We start from the raw sequence: 23074 nt of genomic DNA, 5'->3' as shown, positions 1-23074 counted from the left end.
GTCACCCACTTCCTTGTTCCTGGTATCCAGGTGGGTTCTGTGAGGGCTAGATTACAAACGCATAAACTCCAGGGCTAATTGAAGGACTGAGATTTCAATGAAGACCATCATCAAAGACATTATAAGGTACAGAAAAGCTCTAGGGTGGTTTGCTATGGCTGTTTTTGGTTAGGAAATGTGAATATTTTATATGTTGGTTCAACCTTTTACATTACTCATTTAAGTAATTAATTTAAGAGCACTGCTGTTTGATTTACCTGAGCTTTGTGTGGTTTGTGATGTAAAGACATAATTGCTGATGGCATTGAACTTTGTATGTATTGCAATAGTATCTAACTACTGTATTATGTACATACAGTACATTCTAATATGTATTCTACAGATACTTCTGGCAAATAGATAACTTGTGTTCATGTTGTTCCTTACTTTCAGGGAATAGGAGGGTTACATTCTGGTAATGTTGAGAAAGGTAAGATTATGTTTCTTTACCTTGTTGATCATATGAGATCAATGTAAATTCACCTTTCCTGCAAACCAATTTGACTACCAGTACAGCCTACCCATTTTAAATAGAAACCTTTTGTGGAATTAGAGCACCCATAGCCTTGACTGTCATTCTATCGGTCATATTGGTTCAGAGGGAAGTCCAGCCTGCCAATTTTGTATAGATCTTATCCAACCTCAGTGTTGGTGCAATTATGTTTCTGTTCCATTCAAAAAGTGGTTTGGAAAAGGAAAAATCCCTTTGTAAATGTTTGGGCCAATGTCAATGCAGGATTGAATTCTTAATCTGTTGCTTTAGTTGACATTACTTTTACCCTTCCCTGACTAATGCTCATTGTTTTCAGGGTGAATGGGTCTGGGTGGAGTCCAGTATTGGGGTGCCCATTGGAGCACGGGTCAAGGTGACAGACACTGGCAAACAGCTGTTGGTCGATGACGAAGGAAAGGTAACAATATGTCTTGTTTATAACCTATAGAAGATAAAACTGGTATACTGCACATGGTCTATTGAGCTCAAAATCCAAAGTAATTTAATTCCTATCTTTGATCTCAAATATAATACAGTACGGTTACGGGTGATGTTGTCTACTGTACTGTACAGCTACTGTACAGCTATTCTATCTGGAAATCAGCCCATTATTTCGTGTTTTCCTCTGTTGTTCAAGGAACACAGGGTCTCCCAGAAGGAGGAGAGCTCCATCAGGGTCATGCACCCCACCTCGGTGGAAGGGGTGGATGACATGATCCGCCTGGGGGACCTGAACGAGGCCGGGCTCCTCAGGAACCTTCTGGTCCGCCACAGGCAGGGCAACATCTATGTGGGTCCCTTAGCTAATCACACTTAGACTGTACTGTATGTGTGACCCTTTGGATTAGAACGTGGGTTGTTTTTAGCCACAGGCCTGTGTTAGCCTGCAAAGCTAAAGTCTATGCAGTAGCCAAATAAAGCCAAATCTTAAAAAGAGTGCAAGTGTGCTTTGGTAAATATCAAACCTATGCCATTGTGTTGCGTCTACTTTAGACCTACACAGGCTCTGTGCTGGTGGCAGTGAACCCGTACCAGGAGCTGCCCCTCTACACAGGCGACCAGGTGAGGCTGTATCATGGCCGCAGGCTGGGCGAACTGCCCCCACATGTCTTTGCCATTGCGGACTCCTGTTACTTCAACATGCACCGCCACCAGCGAGACCAGTGCTGTATCATCAGGTGAGTTCAGAGGCTTTTGTTTTTTATATGGACTTTTGTAATGCTAAATAGTGATTTAGTCAGGCATTGAGGAAAACGATTTACCTGCAATGAGGAACTGTTTTTACCTGCTTTGAATTGTGCCATTGAGCTTGAACTTCTGTGTCATTTCTCGCTCTCTCTCTCCCTCTCTCTCTTTCTCCCTCTCCCTCTCCCTCTCTCTCTCTTTCTTTCTCTCTTTCTCTCAGCGGGGAGTCAGGTGCAGGGAAGACAGAGAGCACCAATCTGGTCCTGCAGTTCCTGGCAGCAGTGAGTGGACAACATTCCTGGATAGAGCAGCAGATACTAGAAGCCAACCCGATTCTGGAAGGTAGGGTCCCTAGGCTACTTTCTTCTTTGCTCAAGCTGTTGTTGTCACTTACTTATATGTGGCTCTTACTGTGTCTCCTAGCATTTGGTAATGCCAAAACAATTCGCAATGACAACTCCAGCCGCTTTGGGAAATACGTGGAGATCTTCTTCAACAAAGACGGTGCCATTGAAGGGGCTCGCATTGAGCAGTACTTACTGGAAAAGTCTCGTGTCTGCCATCAGGTACTGTAAGACAGTAAATCCAAACCAATCAGCTTACCCTGACGTATTGCAGTTGTTCTTATCTTCCTGCTATAAAGACAATGTAAACCATTTGTTGTTAACAACCAGTTAATCATTTTTATGAGATCCATCAAATTCATGTCTAGATTCTTCAGTATCCAGGTAAAATGATCTGACATCTTCATGTCTATGATATGTCTAAAATGCTAATTTTAACCCTAATTTTAAGGCTACAAAGGAGCGAAACTACCACATATTTTACTGCATGTTAGCGGGGATGACAGCTGAGCAGAAGAAGACGCTAGCTTTGGGAGATGCCACAGAATTCAACTACCTCAAGAAGGTACATACAGACAAATAACTACTTTATGACCAAGGTTTTATTACTTAGGCGTGTACTCATAACTTCACTGAGTATTACTACTGAGTAACTAAGGTACCCTAAACAGCACTTGATCAGCATATACCTCACAGCAGGAAAAACATACTCCTGTGATCTAACCACATACTTTTGGTTTGCTTTAGAATCGCCATTGATAGAGAGAAGGGGTTATAGCTGTCACTTAGTAAAGAGATGGAGCAGTGGGATGTTACCTCTGACCTTGTGTTCTATAGGGTGACTGTATTGACTGTGAGGGTCGTGACGACACCAAAGACTACATCCGTGTCCGCTCCGCCATGAAGATCCTCACCCTCACAGAAACCCACTGCTGGGAGGTCCTCAAGTTGCTGGCTGCCCTCCTCCACCTGGGCAACATCAGCTTTGAAGGTGGGGTTCTGTGGGTGAATTGCCTTGGTGGCGTTACCTGGATTTATAACCTATGACCTTATTGATGACATGTCCAATATTGACCCCCCCCCCCCCCACACACACACAACACCAGAAGCCAAATATTGTGAAATGCCAATATTTGTGTTAATGTTGTTGTTGTTGTTGTTGTTGTTGTTGTTTTCATCTGAGATATAAGATTAAGTAAGTTTTCTGTCGATCTTTACTTTGAAGCCAGCACTTTGAATAACATGGAGAGTTCTGATATCAAGACATCAGATCACTTCACCATTGCAGCGAAATTGCTAGAGGTGAGCATTTTTGTAACCTTTTCACATTTCTGTTATGTAATCACATAATTTTGATGGATGTCAATTTGTGAATCATGTGTCTGTTCCCTCCAGGTGCAGTCTACAGCTCTGGCTGTGAGTCTGACCTCTCGCTCCTTCCTGACCAATAAAGAGAGAGTCTCTAAGCCCCTGAGCTCTGAAGAAGCCTCTGACTGCAGAGACGCCTTTGTCAAGGTAACCAGGCTCTGCCAATCAGAGTGTCTAGGTACTGCCTGAAACAAGGAGGGAAGGGACATTTACACTCATGGATTTATACAGTATACTGTACCTTAATTTTGATACTGCAAGTTATATATGAAAAGTGTTTGTTATTACTTTCTTAGTATTTCTTTCTTTATCTAGGCGATTTATGGCAAACTGTTTATATGGATTGTTGGGAGAATAAACACTGCCATCCACAAGACCCCAACTAACGGTCCTAAATATGTCCGTCACTCCATCGGCCTGCTAGATATCTTTGGGTTTGAGAATTTCAAAACGAACAGGTGAGCTGTGAGGTGTCTGCTGAACCACTTCAGCAAGCTAACACAAGCCTCTGATCTACTAGATTTAAAGAGAAGGGAATGTAAAACGCACTGCATGTGACATTTGATACTATGTAAAGTCTATCATTAAATCATCAAAATGCTGTACATATGAAGTAATCTAAAATGTATTGAATTATTAATTTTGTTAAAACGTCCTTCAACCATTTTCGTTTGATTTTGTGCTGATGATCTGACAACTCAAATCGGCCCTAAATTTCACAGCTTCGAGCAACTGTGCATCAACTTTGCCAACGAGCAGCTGCAGCAGTTCTTTGTGCGTCACGTATTCAAACTGGAGCAGGAGGAGTACATCAAAGAGGACATTGTGTGGAAGAACATCACCTTCACTGACAACCAGCACACCCTGGACCTGCTGGCTGGGAAACCCCTCAACATCTTAGCCCTAATCGACGAGGAGAGCCATTTTCCCAAGGTACTGTAGCAACATTATTTTCCTCTAGTCAGTAGAGAGAGGTCAATATGAATGTGATGGGTAGTTTTGAGTGAATACCATTTGTCAGTTGTTGTATTGGTACTGTACAGTCACAGATTCTGTGTGAAATTCGATTCGATTAGATTATAAATTACTTTATTTTTCCCGAAGGAACTTTATTTGCAGTGTCAGACACATACACATATAAAAAAACACATAACAGTACATTATATTACAAAATACATCACCATACATTTACTGTACATCAACCACTACAATATAGACAATATAGTGTATAGGTATAAATGGTAACAGACTGGTTGTAATACATGTAGGTGCAGCCCTTCTCATTTCATAGCTTGAAGCTTAAATGCTGGCACAAAGCTAATGAGTCCAAAGCTAGTGAGTACCTATGGTCAGTTGAATTTCTGAATTATGAGGGAAATGACCCCATCTCCGATGTGACCATGGATTAACTTGAGTGGTAAGGCATTGTGAATTGGTGAGGTACACTGACAACCTTGAGGGTTCATTGCAGGGCACAGATGTCACCATGTTGAACAAGATTAACCAGGTTCATGGGAGGAGCAATGTCTACATTCCGTCCAAGAGCACCCACGACATGGAGTTTGGGATCCGCCATTTTGCTGGGGTGGTTTACTATGACTCAAAAGGTATCCAGAAAAACAGAGGGAACATAAAACAGTCAATAGTTTACAATTCATCTGGTCAAATGTCACACATCTACCTACAGGCTTTTGATTAACAGCTGACATTTTTCATTAGATATCTATGCTATCTATCGATAAGCTACACATATAAAAAGATGAATGCATGTTACACGAGTGAGCTGTCTGTTTTCATATAGGATTCTTGGAGAAGAACAGGGATGCTGTCAGCCCTGACATCATCAAGTTGATTGACATATCTACCAACAAGCTGCTCAGGCAAGTCTTTGAGACTGAGCTCACTGCAAATGTAGTCAAGAACCCTAGGACCAACAACAAGATCCTCATTACACCTAAGAGCTCTTTACGGGTGAGTAATAAGCCTAAGCTGAGAATGGCTCTGTGCCTACGATTTCTCTGATTTGATCTTTTGGAGGTCTTTAGAATTTTAGATTAGCTGTTCTGGCTTGGATTGAACTGGGCGGAGCAATGGGAGAATGTGGAGGGTTCTTGGATGTTACACTGCAAGAACCCTCCCCCACATGCCTGTAGAATGGTTGCTTGTTGTTATGCGAGTCCAGAAGGAAAAACTGTTTTTTGGAGCTCTGCCCAAGCAAGGCATTTGATTAGTTTAGGAAAGCCTGGTCTCAGCAAGATTAGGGCTTTACTTATGTTCCATGTATAAGCATTATTTACTCAATATTCATTAGTAATGCATTTTTCATAAGGCAAAAAGTTCAGGCTTTGGTCAAATCAGAAGTTAGAGGTTGGGTCATATAAAAAGTACTGCACTGATAATTCCAGTCTCTCCACATGGCAACTGGCTTTCCCATAGGGACAATTACTGACAATGGTCTATAATTCAGAATCAGAAAACATTTTTATTGTCATTCCTTTCCCATGCAGGCCCAGAGTGACGGCAGGAGGCAGGTGTCGACGCTGAGTGGTAAATTCCGCTTGTCTCTAGAGTCCCTGATGAAGACCCTCTCTGTCTGCCAGCCATTCTTCATCCGCTGCTTCAAACCCAATGACAACAAGGAATCCAAGGTGAGATAAGCCTGTGCCAGCACTGTGCCAGCACTGTGCCAGTGCAAGGAAACTATGTCATAGTTTACGCAGTTTATATTGTGCAATGTCAGGGTCAAAGTCACACAACAAAATTATCATTGCCATTGTACTGTAGCTATCTGTGTTGCATGGGTTTCAACATTCACTGATTTTAAGTCACACCAAACTATGAATAGTACACTCACCGGCCACTTTATTAGGTACACCTTGCTAGTACTGGGTTGGACCCCCTTTTGTAGCCCATCTGCTTCAAGGTTCGACGTGTTGTGCATTCAGAGATGGTCTTCTGCATACCTTGGTTGTCACGAGTGGTTATTTGAGTTACTGTTGCCTTTCTACCATCTCGAACCAGTCTGGCCATTCTCCTCTGACCTCTGGCATCAACAAGGCATTTTCGCCCAGAGAACTGCCGCTCACTGGATATTTTCTCTTTTTCTGACCATTCTCTGTAAACCCTAGAGATGGTTGTGCGTGAAAATCCCAGTAGATCAGCAGTTTCTGAAATACTCAGACCAGCCCATCTGGCACCAACAACCATGCCACGTTCAAAGTCACTTAAATCACCTTTCTTCCCAATTCTGATGCTCAGTTTGAACTTCAGCAGGCCGTCTTGACCATGTCTACATGCCTAAATGCATTGAGTTGCTGCCATGTGATTGGCTGATTAGATATTTGCTTTACCGAGCAGTTGAACCTAATAAAGTGGCCGGTGAGTGTATGTGGACAATGTAACTTTAATAAACATACAACATGCTCTCCAGGGCCAAGCTCATCTCTGTCTTTCTCAGGTCTTTGACAGGGAGCTGTGCATGCGTCAGCTGCGGTATTCTGGTATGATGGACACCATCAGAATCCGGAAACTGGGATATCCAATCCGCCACACGTTCAAGGAGTTCCTGCATCGTTACAGGGTGCTCCTGCGGACTACTGTTTGTGACCCCAAAACTGTGAGCCTTCATTATTCAGGATGATGAGAAGGAGGAGGATTGTCAGTGCTGATAACCATTGTTGTCTGTATTATATCTGTGTTGGTGGTGTGGTACCAATCTTCTCCTTTCTCACCCAGGAGTCTGCAGCAGACTGTTGTGATGCCATCTGCAAGGCTGTGATCACAAAACAGGATGGGTGGAAAGTTGGCAGGACAAAGATTTTTCTAAAGGTAGAGTTGTGATGGAGTCTCAACAGTCCAAAATGTAAAAAAAAAAAAAAAGAAAAAAAAAGAAGAAAAAATTCAAGCCTAACTAACCCTGGCCTCTCTAACCTCAAGGCTACCTGCCGCCCTTACTGAATTACAGTTGAAACATTCTTGTTTAAACTTTTAGCATCTGAGACCTCAATCCATTTTCCTTTCAGGATGCCCATGACTCCCTACTGGAGCGGGAGAGAGAACAAGAGCTCAACAGGAAAGCCATCATCATCCAGAGGGTCATGCTCGGCCACAAAGACAGGTAAGGAATAGAGGAAACTTGATATGTACACAGCAAGGACCACTGGGTAGATGATGAAGAATGGGCCAGGAATGTAGTAAACACACACAGACATACTGAACTCACGTAATTTAACAGTGAATAGTGTTTTACCTTTTTTTTACACTACATTCATGTTGTTTTCATCATTTACATCACATCAGTGGTACTGTCATGAATTTGGCATGGCAGTACCATAACATCACTTGATGCTCTTCTGAAATACTCCATCTAAAAATCTCTATAACCTCTAATGGAGTGATGTAGCTATTACCCCAGGCAAGCAAATCACAATTCATATTACGCCTCTTGTAGGAAGTGCTTTGTGAAGAAACGGAGAGCTGTTGTGGTTATGCAGAAATACTGGAGGGGTTACAGAGAGAAGAAATTCTACAAGAAGGTACCGTAAGCCACATTTACGTATACCAATGTCACTTATATACCAATGAAACAAAACCTCTAATACTGAGGAATGTACAACACTCAGAATTACTCACTCACAAACTTCTTTGTTGAGGAATGCACATTGGTGCTCTGATTGGGATTTGTTTCAAGAACATTCAACCTGATCCACATCTTCTCCTGTCGTTGGAGCAGCTCCAGCATGGCTTTGAGCGTCTGCAGTCTAAGATCCGTGGTCGACGGGCCCACCTGCAGTACCTGCAGGAGCGAGCAGCAGCCATCACCATACAGACAAAAGTGCGTGGCTACCTGGCCAGGAAGAGCTGGAAGCGCAGGAGAGAGGCGGTCACACTCCTCCAGGCCCACACCAGAGGGATGCTGGCCAGGAAGACTGCCAACAAGATGAGGACAGATGTGAGTGTCTGATATCTGAGAGATATCTGGAGATATTGTTGATATCTGGTGGAATATCAGCTTGATGTGTGTGTGTGTGTGTGTGTGTGTGTGTGTGTGTGTGTGTGTGTGTGTGTGTGTGTGTGTGTGTGTGTGTGTGTGTGTGTGTGTGGTGCGTGCGTGTGTGTGCGTGTGTGTGTGTGTGTGTAGGAATGTTACCCTTGTGAAATAAGATGTCTTGCAGTTCCAAAAGCATTTAGTCAAGTAGCAACTTTATTGTCCAAGCAAAATGGTATTGTATGATACACCGAGTATACTGGGTAAATGAAAGGCAGTTAAAATACATGTTTGAGAGACACTCATTTTATACAAGAGACCCCAAAGGTGTGGTGACCTGGAAGTAGGGGTGATAACAATAGCCTTCCTGTCCACCATTCAAGTGGCAGATAGCAGTTTCAGAGGTGTTGCTGAGACCCTTTATTCATTGTTCCGATATGGTGACTAGACAGACCTGTTTGATAGTATTTTCATTGATCAAATTTCCTTGTGTGTGTTTGTGTACAATGTTGTATGTAAATATCTCTATACCCTGTGTGTGTGTGTATTAGACCTTCCTATCAGCCCAGGAGCGGAAGGCTCAGGAGCAGACAGCTGTGGAGCTGCAACAGAGGCTAGAAGAAATTCTCAGACAAAAACAGCAGGCCGCCACAGAGCCAGAGCCAGAGCCAGTCAGTGAGCAGGAGATGGTGGAGAACATGTTTGGCTTTCTGCCCAAAGCTGCTGCCATTGGAGGACGGGAGGGATTGGCTCCTGAGGGATTTGAGGTTAGGCTAAAACCTGTGGAGGATTAGTAAAATACTGGGTTGGCCCCCTTTTCTTCATCTTTTGTCTTCCCCATCACCAAGTAACACTGCTAATACATTGACCATTCTCCTATTGATTACTTGCTAGTGTCTTTTATAATTGAAAGATACTAATACTAACTAATACTTTCCAAAACGTCCTAATACTTAGAATTTTACATGTGACAAACTGACTGTCTGACCTGATAGAACGGTCTATTTGTCACCAGGACCTGGAGAAGCAGCGGACAGAGCCAGAGGAGATTGAGCAGGAGGAGCCCATAGTGATAGTGTCTGTACCAGTGCCAGAAGAGGCACCTGTGGAGGAGTACAACGATGATGATGATGAGTTCTCCCTTTCAAAGTTCAGCGCCCTGCATTTCCAGCGCTCTGCCACCCACTCCCACATCACCCAGAGGCTCCGGCATCCCCTGCTCTACCACGATGATGAGGGAGATGCACTGGTAAGACACATTGAATGTTATTGAATTCAACATTTTGTTGGATAACCGCAGAGGAAAAAGGAGCCAGCTTTATAATTTCCTTCAATGATAACCTCCCCTTTTCTTTCCCTCTTGCCATGTTTCTCCTCTCCTCTCCTCCTCCTCCTCAGGCCTGTCTGACAGTATGGTGGATCATACTGCGTTTCATGGGGGACATCCCTGAGCCTAAACACTCGAGCCAAGAGTGGAACACCCCGACAGCCAGCCCCAACATTAGGAACTTTAGCCAAAGGCAGGGTAGGAGGCTCAGCCATCTGGTGGGACTGGATCAGGTACAGCATATTCCACTAACCAAGCACAGGCTATCATTCTGTTCAAACAGAACAGAATGATACAAACATTTTTCATCAGAAAATACTATGTAAAAACTGAAGGACAGTTTCAAATAAAATAATATTTATAATCAGAGATGCCCTGTACTTTTTTCCATCAGAAAATACTTAGGAAAAATAAAAAGAAACTAGGTGGAGGGACGGGGAACAGAAGAGGTTCAACTATCCTAGAAGAGGTTAGACATTCATGATTTGTACTCAAATAGTGAGTATTCATTGCCAAAAAATATGCTAATTGAGTCCTTGTGGTTCTCCAGCCAGAGATCATTAATGAAGGAGATGACATTTTGATTGGAGAGGGGCCCACTTTGGATCGGCCAATGTCATCACTTGAACAACTGCACATTATTGTTGGATACGCCATATCCAGGCGAGATATAAGGTAAGGAAGTGAATAACAAAATCAAAATGGTATCTAAATCAATGTCTAGAAATGTGTTTCATTCAAATTAAATTAAATCATATATGAGTGCATATTGATGTCACACTGCAAAAACACAGCTAGAAGCCCTCTATAAAGTTTTCTATTCTATTCTATTCTATTCTATTCTATTCTATTCTATTCTAGGGATGAGATCTACTGTCAGATCTGCAAACAGCTGATAAACAATAAGAACAAGAAGAGTGCTCTGAGAGGCTGGATCCTCCTGTCCATCTGTCTGGGGATCTTCCACCCTACAGACCTCCTGATGAAGGTCAGTCAAAAGTGGACATATTTTCACCCCCATAGTATATTATAGTATAGTACATTTAGACACTTACAGTATCTCTTCTCTTGTCAATCTATGACATACACTGCAACCCTGTTCTATTCTATTCTACAGTACTTGGAGAGCTTCCTCCGCAGAGGGCCAAGTGGCTATGGACCTTACTGTGCCGAGCGCCTGCATCGCATAGTGGTCAACAAAGAGAGAAGTGAACCCCCCTGCTGGATAGAGCTGCAGGTAAGAGACTGTGTTGGCAAATACATTAACAGGTGAGAGATGGCAGCATCTAAGCTGGAAGTGAAAGCTACAGTAGCAGCCAAACCACATGCTAACCACTGTGAAGGTAGATACTATGTAAAACAATAAAATCAGAGAGACTAAGTATCCTCCATGTCCCCATTTCCCCATGGAAAGGCTACCAAGACTAAGAAGCCCATATTGGTGTCTGTGGCTCTTATGGACGGCCGCAGTATCAGCCTGCCAGTGGACTCAGCCTGCACTTGTGCCGAGGTCTGCCAAGCTCTCTCCAAGAACATAAATCTCAAGGACACCTATGGATTCTCCCTCTACATCGGCCTTTATGATAAGGTGAGAGAAATCCTCAAACTTTTACTGTAGGAGTAAAAGATCATAGGTACTTGCAGATGAATAGAAATGAATAACCCTGTAGGTGCTGAAAATCCAGTTAATACATATATGCCATTTAGCTGACGCTTTTATCCGAAGCAAATTACATTGCAGTGGGTGCATACACTTTTCAGTATATATGGTCCCAGTGGGAACCGAACCCATGACCTAAGCGCTGTTAGCGCCATGCTATACCAACTGAGCCACAGAGGACCATAGTTGCTTTTTTAATATCAATCATGATCAATATCTGTCCAATTTCATAATTTATCTTCCTTCAACAATGAGAAGGGACTAGACTTAGGCTAACATTTATTTAGGTTTCATAGAACTATACATGTACTGACTATCACTGACATTCTCTTGCCATCGTGCTGTGTCCAGGTGTGGTCTCTGGGTAGCGGTGGGAAGCATGTGATGGATGCCATCTCCCAGTGCGAGCAGGAGGTGAGGAGGAAGGGCGAGGAGGAGCAGCACGCCCCCTGGAGGCTCTACTTCCGTAAGGAGCTCTTTGTTCCCTGGCACAACAGCGCGATAGACTCCATCAGCACCGATCTCATCTACAAACAGGTCATCCGAGGCCTCAAGTCTGGGGAGTACCATTGTGACAAGGTGAACAGTTTTCTACAGTACACCACCCCCCCCACCCAGTCCAATCTGAGTTATGTTCTACAGTACACCACCCCACAGCCCCACCCAGTCCATTCTGAATGATGTTATACAGTACACCATCCCACAGCCACATCCAGTTTATTCTGATAAGGTGAACCTTTTTCCACATTTCCCCACCCAGTCAGTGTGGATAGCACTGATACAACAATGATGCCATGGTAACAGGGGGCTCCACGTCTCTCAGAGCGTGGTGGGGTACAAACATTCAATGTCCAATGAAAATATCTACAACACTTAATGAAACTAATATAAATAGTTATTAGCTAAACATGACTGTGTTGCTGTAGAACTTGACATAATTGTGTGTGATATTCTTTCATTTAGGAAGATGATTTTGTCCAACTGGCAGCAAAGCACTACTATGTGCAGTTTGGGTCAGCCAGCAGTGGGGAGAATGCAAATAAAGTGGTAAAAGAATGCATCACCACGACACTGATCGAGACTAAGTCACAAGCCAAGTGGGTTCAGCTGATCACCACAGCCCACCAACAGGTATGCTGTCACCCAGGTGCAACTTTCCAAAATCAATTGGCACTATATACTGTAAGTTGGGGTTGGGATCAATTAGAATTGTAATTCACTCAATGCAAGAACAGAAGTCAAATTAAATTGAGTTAATTACTTGAAAAGTCATCATGGTAAACAATGAACCATTTTCAGTTCATGAACAGAATATCAATTCAATTATTTTTGATTTTATGTAATCTTTATTTATCCAGGTTAGTCTCATTGAGAAAATCTATTTTTTCAAGAGACCTGAGAATTATTGCATTATTTCTACTGTCTATGTATCATCTCTGCAATGGAATAAGTTTGCTGAATGCTCAATAAAGTGAGGTTTTGCAGGGTACTTACAGAAATGGTAGGAGCACAGACAGCGTGAAGGGTGAGGTGGTTGACTATGCTCGTCAGCAGTGGCCAATGTTCTTCTCCAAATTGTATGAGGTTACGATGGTCTCAGGTGAGTCAAACAGGGATGTCGCTGTATGAACAAGATAAGATTTGTTCTATCTCATAATTTAAAGTGGCAGTAGGCAAGATTGCAGAAAACTGCCCCAAGGTGCAGTCGTGTGTGTTTAAAGCATATTTCCTGCATTTTTTTGCAATTTAACAAGACTCATAGCACCTCTAGTAGGTCATTTAGAGTACAGCAAAAACAATGTAACAATTGTCCAAAGTAATTTTTATCACAGATCAAAAGTAACAGTTCTATATACAGGTATATTACGATAACATTGATAACATTGATACATATCACTAGAACAGAGGTAAGTAAAATATAAATAAGGTGGTATTTAACCGATCTCCTTAGGAGGTCCCGAGGACGAGATTTTGATTGCAGAGATTTTTCCTGATATATGTTAAATGATATATACTGCTGAAAAGAGCTGAATCTCACTTTACAATAATGCGAACATAACCTGTCGACCCCCAATATTGTTATTGACATGCTGATGTACAACTGGAATCTAGTAGTGAAGGCACCCACTACGACGGCCGCGGCCAGTGCGTTGGTGATGTGGTCGGCAATTTTGTTTCGGTATTGTAATTCTGCCATATTAAAGTAAACAAAATCATATGTATGTCTCATGCCCACGCGCCAGGTCTTTCTCTCAACATCAGAGTAGCTTAGCTGCAGTAGTAACTCACCAAGGACCACTTGCTGTGGTATTAATTAATCTATTATATTGCCAAAACTGGTCAGCTGAGCCAGTGTTTTTCCGAATGGGATTTTGATGGAATAGAGATGGTCTCAGGTGATTATCTTCTGTCATAATTCTTCCAATTTCACTACCGAATTGCTACACCTACCGGGGTCATTTGCCTACTGCCACTTTAATCGAACACTTTGGCATGTTTTACTGTCTTCATGACATTGGGTTAACTACTGGTTTCACAACTTGGACTGATGTTGGGTGGTTGACTATGATGTGTTTGTATCAACAGGACCTCCTCAACCCAAAAGCAGCTTTATTGTGGCCATCTACTGGGACGGGATCTTCTTTATGGATGGCAAAGAGAAAAAGCTCCTCGAGCTGTCCTACCCTGAGGTGACTGGCGTCAACATGATGAGGTAGGGACAGCTAGTTCATTCCAGGATGTACTCTCAAATATATAATATTTATAAAATATAATATAATACATGAATAGATACATAATAGAACATACTGTATTATATGAAATATAGAAATTGTATTCATGTATGCTGATCTGTGTGTGCCTCTCAGTGATAGCAGGACAAGTGGTCAGGACCAGTGTGTGAGCCTGACGACAGTGAGGGGGGCGTTTGTGCTGAAGGCTGCTCATGCAGGAGACATGGCTGAGCTAATAGAGATGTACCTGGAGGGACTGAGGGAGCGCTCCGTGTACGCAGTGGCTCTGCAGGATGTCAACAGACAGGGTATGAGTAGAACTCGCTTGTTCATAGCTGAGGCTCTGTTGTTTCGAAAATGATTGGCTACGCCCTAGCAAAGGGAAACATAGAACCACATCATAGTGCAGTAACTTTGACTGCAAAAACATATTTTTGGGCGTTATCATATGATATGGTAGTGGTAGTGTATAGTGTATTGTGTATTGTTAACGATTTAAGCTGAAAGGCCAAATAGGCCTAGACCTGTTTTGGTACTCTACATGTCCTTCTCTTATATCAAATTTGAGAGTAAATACATCATGAATGGCTTAATTGACAGATCTGACGCAGGAGAATACACCCATGTAGTCAGAAAATAGGTGGGAATTGACTATAAAGATTAAATACATACTTTAATATTATTTACTGTATGCATATTTTATCATTGAAAACTTGTCAAATGTTGTTCAATAAGACTTATTACACTTCAGGTGTATTTTCAACATGTCACTAAACAATAACGAACAGGCCTTATCCAGACAATATCTATTTTCAAAACTATACTCAGTACAATGTACATTTTGATATGAGACAAGTGTTCCTTTTGCCTATATGTCACGTAGCGATAGTCTCTCTCATTATCAAATGGGGCCCTCTAGTGTTTAGAATAGAACCAGATGAATCCACATATGGATGGCTGTGAATTTTGATAAATATTTTGAAGAATTAAATTATTAAACAACAAAAACTTCAGTTAGCATTCATAAAGAGTGGCCTAACTTTATTTACCTCTTTCTCTCTCTGCAGATGACCCTACATTTCTAAGCTACAAGAGAGGAGACTTGCTGTTTATGGTAAAAGACGGAGAGTACTCCCCCGACCGTGGTTGGGTCAAAGGGACTAATGAGCGGACTGGGAACACTGGTGCTGTTGCCATGGATGCTGTCCTGATCCTGCCAACCCTCAGCAAGCCCAGTGATACCACACTGGTATGAAGGCAGTCTCTCCCCCTTTCTTGTATCTGATAGGACTGAGTAGATAGAAAGCAACTGAGTACTTTATGTATTACACCTATTCTCAAATCATTGGTGAAGTTGCCCCTACTGTACGACTGTACGGCACGACTTAGGATCAGCTTACCCCTCCCCAAATCCTCACCATAACCATTAAAACACAAAACTGAAACAGGACCAGAGTCTAGGGGCAACTTCACTCTACTCCTTGTGGCTTGGCTAATTGTTTTGTTGAACCACCAGAGCCTGTTGAATCTGAGCCCCGACCAGAAAAAGGCAGCGGTCCAGAATGTGTCCCAGAGAGAAGAGGCTGTAGCCCCTATTTCACTGAAAGAGTTCTCCTTTGAGTACTTCAGGTATCCAATCCAACATTCCTTCTAATATCTATTTTGATTCCAAAATGGGATCTGTATGGGACCTTAAAGTAAAAGTGTTTCAGAGATGTCTACTCACCCTGCTGTCCTTCCTGCCCCTTCGCCATGTGGTTGTGGTCCACAGGCAGCCTGGTAAGGAGGTGGGCCGCCAGGGTCTGGCCAGAGGGGCCAGCAGAGAGAAATTGTGGGCCAACTCCAGAGAGCCCCTCAAACAGCCTCTACTCAGGAGCCTGGTGGGCAACTCTGACCTCAGCCATCTGGCCTGCATCTGCTTCACTGATATCCTTCACTGACAGACTGCCTGCCTTTGGGACAGTTGGGGATATATTGTTATTTGGGATAATGCTGGGTAATAGTGAGGAAGAGTTTGGATTGTCATACAGTAGAATAAGAGACTGAGGAGGGATGTTGGTATTCATTGGTACTGGATACGTTTTAGAAAAGGCATCTTAAGAATCTTAAGAATCTTTTTCTTTAGATGATTTTAGAATGGTTAATACATTGGTACTGATGCTACTGCAATGTCATTACAGAGCATAGATATAGAGGATACCTACTGATGTTGATTCTCTACAACTAAGAAGTTATTTTATGTTTTATGTTGTTTATGTTTGAATGAACTGATAGACATTACTAGCTGTTTTCCTGTAGTCCTTAACCTTTCCATCACCAATCCTAAAGTACATGGGAGATTACCCCATCAAACAGGTGCGCAGTCCCATAGAGCTCACTGACCAGATCTTTGGCCCAGCAATGCAGTATGTGGATTTACAGGACGAGGTCTACTGCCAGATCATGAGGCAGATGACCAATAACATTAGCAGGTATGTGTGGTATTGGCTAATAATGCACTGTAACAACATGTTTAGAATGTCTTCTTATATGACAATAATGCATCATCCTTGTCTATCCCTTCTCTATCAACCTTCTTCCCTTCCCTCCCTCCTTCGATCATTATCCCCTCTCTCACTACTCCACTTTCTCTCATTTATTCTGTCTTTCTCGTTCTCATTCTTGTTCGCTCTCTCTTGTTCTCTCTCTCTCAGGATGAGTATAGACCATGGCTGGCAGCTCATGTGGCTGTGCACTGGCCTCTTCCCTCCCAGTCAGATCTTGCTGAGACACACCCAGCGCTTCCTCGAGTCGCGCCCCAGAGAACCCCTCGCTGCAGACTGCCTGCAAAGGCTACAGGGAATGCTCAGGTTGGGGCTGTAAACAATATGTAATTATCATGTTATGGTTGTATAGAGGTGTTACGTGCAAAAGTGAGTGGAGGGAGGGAAATAACGCTACCGTGGTCTGTTATAGTATGGAGCCCAGGAAGCTGCCACCTCATCAGGTGGAGGTTGATGCCATTCAACAGAACAGCACCCAGATCTTCCATAAAGTGCACTTCCCCAATGACACAGCTGAGGTATAGTCGGGTGCAAGCTTCTATAGTACTTGTCTGTGTAATATTGGTGTTACCCATTTATCACAAAAAATAGTTTAAATGTTGTGTTACTTATGTTTAGCTCTTCGAAGTGACATCAACAACTAGGAATAGAGACCTCTGTCGTGGTATTGCCTCTCAGCTAATTCTGGCCTCAGCTGATGGTTTCAGTCTCTTCCTGAAAACACCAAACAAGGTTGAGTTGAACTTTCTGTTAGAGCACACTCAAATTCAGATTAACGTTAAAGATGCAATGTATTTGTTTTACTGTGAATGATTTTTACTGTCAAATTCTTGTCTTTTTGCCTTCAGGTGATGAGCCTGGATGACCAACATTACTTTTTCGACAGTTTGAAGCAGACCAAAGATCAACCTAAGAAAACAAAGAAAGTCAAAGAGGGTAATGTATATAATTCAATCGATAGGCTACAATTAACTCATGTTACACTCAGCAATTGAAATGGTAGCCAGAAGGCTTATGCTAATGATAACCAATGTACTATCCATGTACTATCCATGAGCCAATATGTTAAAGCGATTGTTGGGTAGAGCTAAGGGGACTGTGTGTTAGCTCCTGGGTGTCAGAACACAGATGACTCAGACAACGATGTAAGGATTGGGAACAGTACAGGTCTTAGCACAGCACATGGACATAGCACCCTGTTGTTATTTGGTCAGATTGTAAATAGCCTGAGGTAGACTTCGAGTGTTGTCTACAAAGGGAGGACATAAAGAGACAATATACTATTGTAAATAACAGGGACAATGATAATAATGCACTTATGACAATTCACCTACAGTATATCTCCATATACAATAATATACACTCTTAATAACACCTCTCATAATTACACAGTAATATACATAGTTATCGAGCAGCATAATTACTTTCACGTTACAGTGTATTAAAATATCTCTGCTCGGCCCAGAACGTCCACTAATTAGATATCCATGCCCAATTAAAACTGCGTCAGGACCTTGAGGTAGGATACCTGACCCTTTACCATTGCATAAAGTGTACAGAATTCAACTATACAGCAAACAGAGTGTGTAAACAATTTACCAAGGACAAAGTAAATGTTCTCTGCACACAACACAACTTAGCCAGGCTAATATTACTTTGCTAAATGATAATTATAGAAAGCTAGAAATAATAACTTAACACAATTGGCATCTACTCACAAATGAAAAGGGCATAGACTACTACTTACAGGTCGTCAGTGACGCACGCTGGTCTGGGAGGACGCTCCTTAACCACATACATTCACTCTAGTTGATACACCAAGATGCTTTTTACATCCATATTCCATTATAATAAAAGTGGGTGGAGTCCAATTTGTGGCTGCAATGAAGTGAGGGTATATGTTCACAGAAATTAAGTTTTAGAGTGAACTATATGGTAGACAGTATGGAAGCCAATATGCATACGATAGCCAGCATGCAAAAGGCATCAATTGGGTTTGTATTTCAGGAGTGCCGTCCACGATGCCCTACCTGGTCATCTTCATAAGGAAACTGTGGTTCAACGTGACCCCTGGAAGAGACCTGACAGCTGACCTAAACTTCCATTTCCCACAGGTGAGCACAAGGCCAATACATTGCTTTATTCTAAGCGGTACTGTATTCCAATGTAGACATTGGAACATAGCTTACATAAGTCTTCCTCTCCTCAGGAGTTACCAAAGTACCTCAAGGGATACCACAAGTGCACCAAGGAGGAGATGATTAATCTGGCAGGGCTCCTGTTCAGGGTCAAAGTGGACACAGACAAGTCCCAGTTTGTCATGATCCCCAGGATGCTGAAGGAGCTGGTGCCAGCTGACCAGATGAAAAACATGTCCCCAGAGGAGTGGAAGAAGGTAGGAAGAAGGAATGGGAGAGAATATTAATTGGGTTTTAACTGAGCCATAGGCTGTAATAGATTGCTACACTCCTTCTCACTTTATTTTGCATGCTATTACACACACACACACACACACACACACACACACACACACACACACACTCCAACTCACTCACTCACTAAGGAGATGCCTACATATTTTTTTATTCATTCTGAAATAAAAACAACTCCATTATGGTTGTTATAACAAAGTAATTAGGTAATAACATGGTATAAGGAGTTTTGTGTCTTACACAAGTAGAATCAGGAACCATCCACAAAACAGTGTTACCACACAGGGGGGCAACTTAATCTGAAGTGTGACCAGTTGTTTTTGTGTGTGTGTGTGTGTGTGTGTGTGTGTGTGTGTGTGTGTGTGTGTGTGTGTGTGTGTGTGTGTGTGTGTGTGTGTGTCCATATAGCATATCATTTCATCATACAACAAGCAGGCTGGGATCACAATGGATGAGGCAAAGGTAGCCTTCCTGCAAATCATCGCTTGCTGGCCAACATTCGGCTGTGCTTTCTTTGAAGTGAAGGTGAGTTGATAGCAAGCAAAACCAACTCAACACAGAAACTATTCTTGCTGGTAGCATGTTATAAATAATTTACAACTTTCCTGAAGTTGGCACAAATGTGCTCAGAGGATGCACACATAACAAATTTATTGACCTTGCCTCACAGCAAACATCTGAACCAAGCTACCCGAGTATTGTAATGATTGCCATCAGCAAGCAAGGAGTTAACTTCATAAACCCCAAAACAAAGGTAAAGGCACTGTTGCATTATATGAACATTTTGATTTTTATCAACATTGTCAGTGACTTACATCCACTTACATCTAGAGGACATAGCCAGATGTTGATTGAACAAGGCTGACTGCAACTTGCCTCCTCTTACATCTAAACTCAACAATACCATATACTCAAATGTTCACTTTCTCTCAACTTCAGGAGTTGCTGGTCATGCACCCTTTCAGTCGCATAACAAACTGGTCCAGTGGGAGCACCTACTTCCACATGACCATTGGCAATCTGGTGAATGGAAACACCTTTCTCTGTGAGACTTCATTGGTGAGGGCCTTTCCAATTGTTTTCTCTCTCATCCAATGGGCAATGTACAGAAAAATTTGATTTATTGAACCAGTAAAGAAAAAAATTACATTTTATTGATTTCTAAAGTAAATATTTATAGTAACTGATGAAGAAATAATCCTAAAAAATGATCACATATCTCAGATGACTGTGTAGTGACTTAACACACTTGACTGGTGTAATATGCAGTGACGTGAGCCAGTATTCAATGTGACTTTACTCTATATGCATAGTCTTATATATGTCTTTGCTTTTAAGGGTTACAAAATGGATGACCTCTTGACATCTTACATCAACATGTATGAGAATGAGAGACAAGCTGTCCGACCCAGAAATCAGCTGTTCTCATGATGCCTTCTGTGAACATTGAGCCAGCAGATTAGCAATTTGATTTATAGTTCATCACGAAGGGCTAGCTGACTACAAAAGAAAGAAGAAAAACAATCTATATAATTTGTCATTTTTGCGTGCTTGCAATGTTACTGTAACTTGATCATGTTATTGAGTAAATTACATGAACACATCCACACCACCAAAATATATCATTAAATTGAATCTCATATTGTATATACCTAAAACAACGATAATAATAATATCAAAGCCATGTGTACACAATGAAACAAATAAATGATTTTCTAAATGAGACAACTTAACTATATTTTGTTTGGGTTCGTTTTTTTATGTCCCTTTGGACGACCCGTAAAGTATGGCCTTTTTTGGCCAATGGGAATACTTGATATTGGTTGTTAAGCAACAAGTGTGCTGCCTCACCAGCATCGCGCGTGCGATCTGTGTTCTCTGGGCTCTAATAAGCTCCATTAAGACTTCCGGTTTCGATTTTGTCCATTTACGCGGCTTCAAAATAAAAGGTTGTGTTAAAACATGAATGGAAAGTGATGAGATCGCAATATTTTCTCTTATTTTTGCTGAAATAAGCACAAATTACCCAACATAAACTATATATTGGTGCAATTAGATGTAATTTTACACATGCCTATTATATTTGTATAAACTAGACTGTACATACATATTTTTTCAAAGATCTCTGGTACCACTCTACTTGGCAACACTTCTAGAATATAGATCAGATGAGTTTGAGTCTAAAGCGATGTCTTAGCAAATGTTGTTTGCTATTTACTCCAGCCATACACCTCAAAGTGTTGGACACATACAATGGACTGTACAGAACTATTTTTCAAAGATTTCAATTAATCTCTGCTATACATAGGGCCTATGAGGAAAGCGATAACCATGAAAACATAGAGGAAGGAAGTAATGATCCAACTCCTATTAAACTATGTGTAGGGAAAATACATGCAAGGAATGATAAATATGGTGATGAGTGGGTCACACAGTCCAAAAAGGCAAAACAGCTTTTCTGTACATGTAATTCGCCGAATAACACTAAACTAGCAATGTTGGCATGTGATGTGTGTACAAGTTGGTCACTTTGACTGTGTAGGCATACCCCAAGATATCATAAGGACTGTGGGGGCTGGCTGTATAGCTAGCTTGAGAATCTGGATGACTGTAGTACTCGTGTTAGGCAGGACAATAGAACGCAAATATGTTGGTCTCAACGTAACGCAGCAGTTGGTCAGAACACTAGCGCGAGTCTAATCAAATAAACTGATTAGAACTCGCTGTTTAAAACAATGCGGGTTTTTAAAAATAGGTTTAAATCTTGTCAGACCTTTGTGTTTTTTTCCATTAGAACCAATGGACTTCCAAGATTCTATGGACAGTCAACATAGTCCGTTTTTCGGGGTTACATTTTGATTGATAAGAAGTTCGTGGGCGAGTGTTACCTTATTTTAAAGGTCACAGGGTCCTGCATCTAAAAAAATCAATTTATTCGAAAATCAAAGCAAAGCGACTTTTTATAATCACCGTCAGTGTTTGTTAGACCAACATTTCACTCAGTCAGACAGGCATTTAAAGTAGGCGTTTAAAGTTTTACAAAGCTGACGTTGTTGAGGAATGACCAGCCATGTAAGACGTGTAAGAGTGAATAGAGCCCTATAACTTTGTACATTCAGATGGAATTTAAAACCTCCAAACTTTACACAGTATCATGGTGTGCATCCATATTTCGAGAACACGGTAGAAATCCGCTTAAAAACACGATGTTGTTTACAATTTGTTACAAGCATCATTACATCTTTCACGAGAATATGAAACATACCCAACATAAGATCAAAGAGGGAAATACATATTATCACAGTTAAACAATTTCTAACATGTTTTACTTTGCATTATGGTATACATGCAAATAAGATGGGTCGACGTCACGTTCACGAAACAACTAGCGGAGTCGTAGCCTACTTTTTGGGTACCCTCTCTCTTCATTGCTGCATAATCTCTTGTATAACCGCATGCTCTGCCCATTCGGGATTGGAGGTGACTGTTTTATGGACTGCGAGAACAGACATGACAACCAAATAGCCTGGAATTGTCCAAAACATCATTGTTACCATGATGAACACAGTCATGAACAGCACCGTCGTTGCCCATCAGTATAATCATATTTCCCGCGCCGCCTGGGAAACTGTGATTGTGACGTAGAACAATTCCGTTCGAGTAGAACAGCAGCTAGCTCTGCCGTACCACTTCTCTCAATAGAACTAATAGGATTTTTATGAACAATGTAGCAGTATTGAATCTTTTAATGAGCAAGTACATTCCAAGTCTAACACAGTAGAGTACCAAACAAGACATTTTTAGCTCAGAAGGATGACAGCTTAGACATCCAGCTTGATGCCAGAGATGTATGTGAACAAAGTGACCACGTAGAAGCATACAGCCCTGAATGTAGTCTATATGATAAGGTACTTGTACATTGTGTAACGGATACTGTGGCAGAAACAAACAAGAGAAATGTGAC

General features: G+C 41.8%; 1 protein-coding gene across 1 annotated transcript; it reads left to right on the top strand.

The window, feature by feature from the left end:
- Positions 1-457: 457 nt before the first annotated feature.
- Positions 458-20715, top strand: myo7bb (myosin VIIBb; the record flags this gene model as incomplete). Its single annotated transcript, XM_083675736.1, has 47 exons — positions 458-469; positions 849-950; positions 1170-1322; positions 1526-1710; positions 1938-2059; positions 2141-2283; positions 2513-2626; positions 2899-3052; positions 3287-3363; positions 3457-3576; positions 3745-3887; positions 4152-4362; positions 4901-5036; positions 5231-5400; positions 5937-6077; positions 6887-7045; positions 7165-7257; positions 7452-7546; positions 7880-7964; positions 8162-8380; positions 8968-9183; positions 9432-9665; positions 9815-9976; positions 10138-10212; positions 10294-10418; positions 10605-10731; positions 10861-10980; positions 11158-11331; positions 11755-11982; positions 12367-12534; positions 12889-13003; positions 13990-14116; positions 14271-14443; positions 15203-15384; positions 15652-15764; positions 15907-16063; positions 16455-16606; positions 16829-16984; positions 17091-17196; positions 17297-17410; positions 17527-17614; positions 18662-18792; positions 18888-19073; positions 19519-19635; positions 19781-19864; positions 20050-20169; positions 20449-20715. 47 exons carry the CDS (start codon positions 458-460, stop codon positions 20539-20541), a joined length of 6477 nt encoding a protein of 2158 aa, XP_083531862.1. The 3' UTR covers positions 20542-20715.
- Positions 20716-23074: the final 2359 nt, after the last annotated feature.

The sequence above is a fragment of the Argentina silus genome (assembly GCF_951799395.1).
Source record: "Argentina silus genome assembly, chromosome: 1".
Taxonomy (NCBI): domain Eukaryota; kingdom Metazoa; phylum Chordata; class Actinopteri; order Argentiniformes; family Argentinidae; genus Argentina; species Argentina silus.
This window is presented reverse-complemented; position numbering and strand designations above follow the sequence as displayed.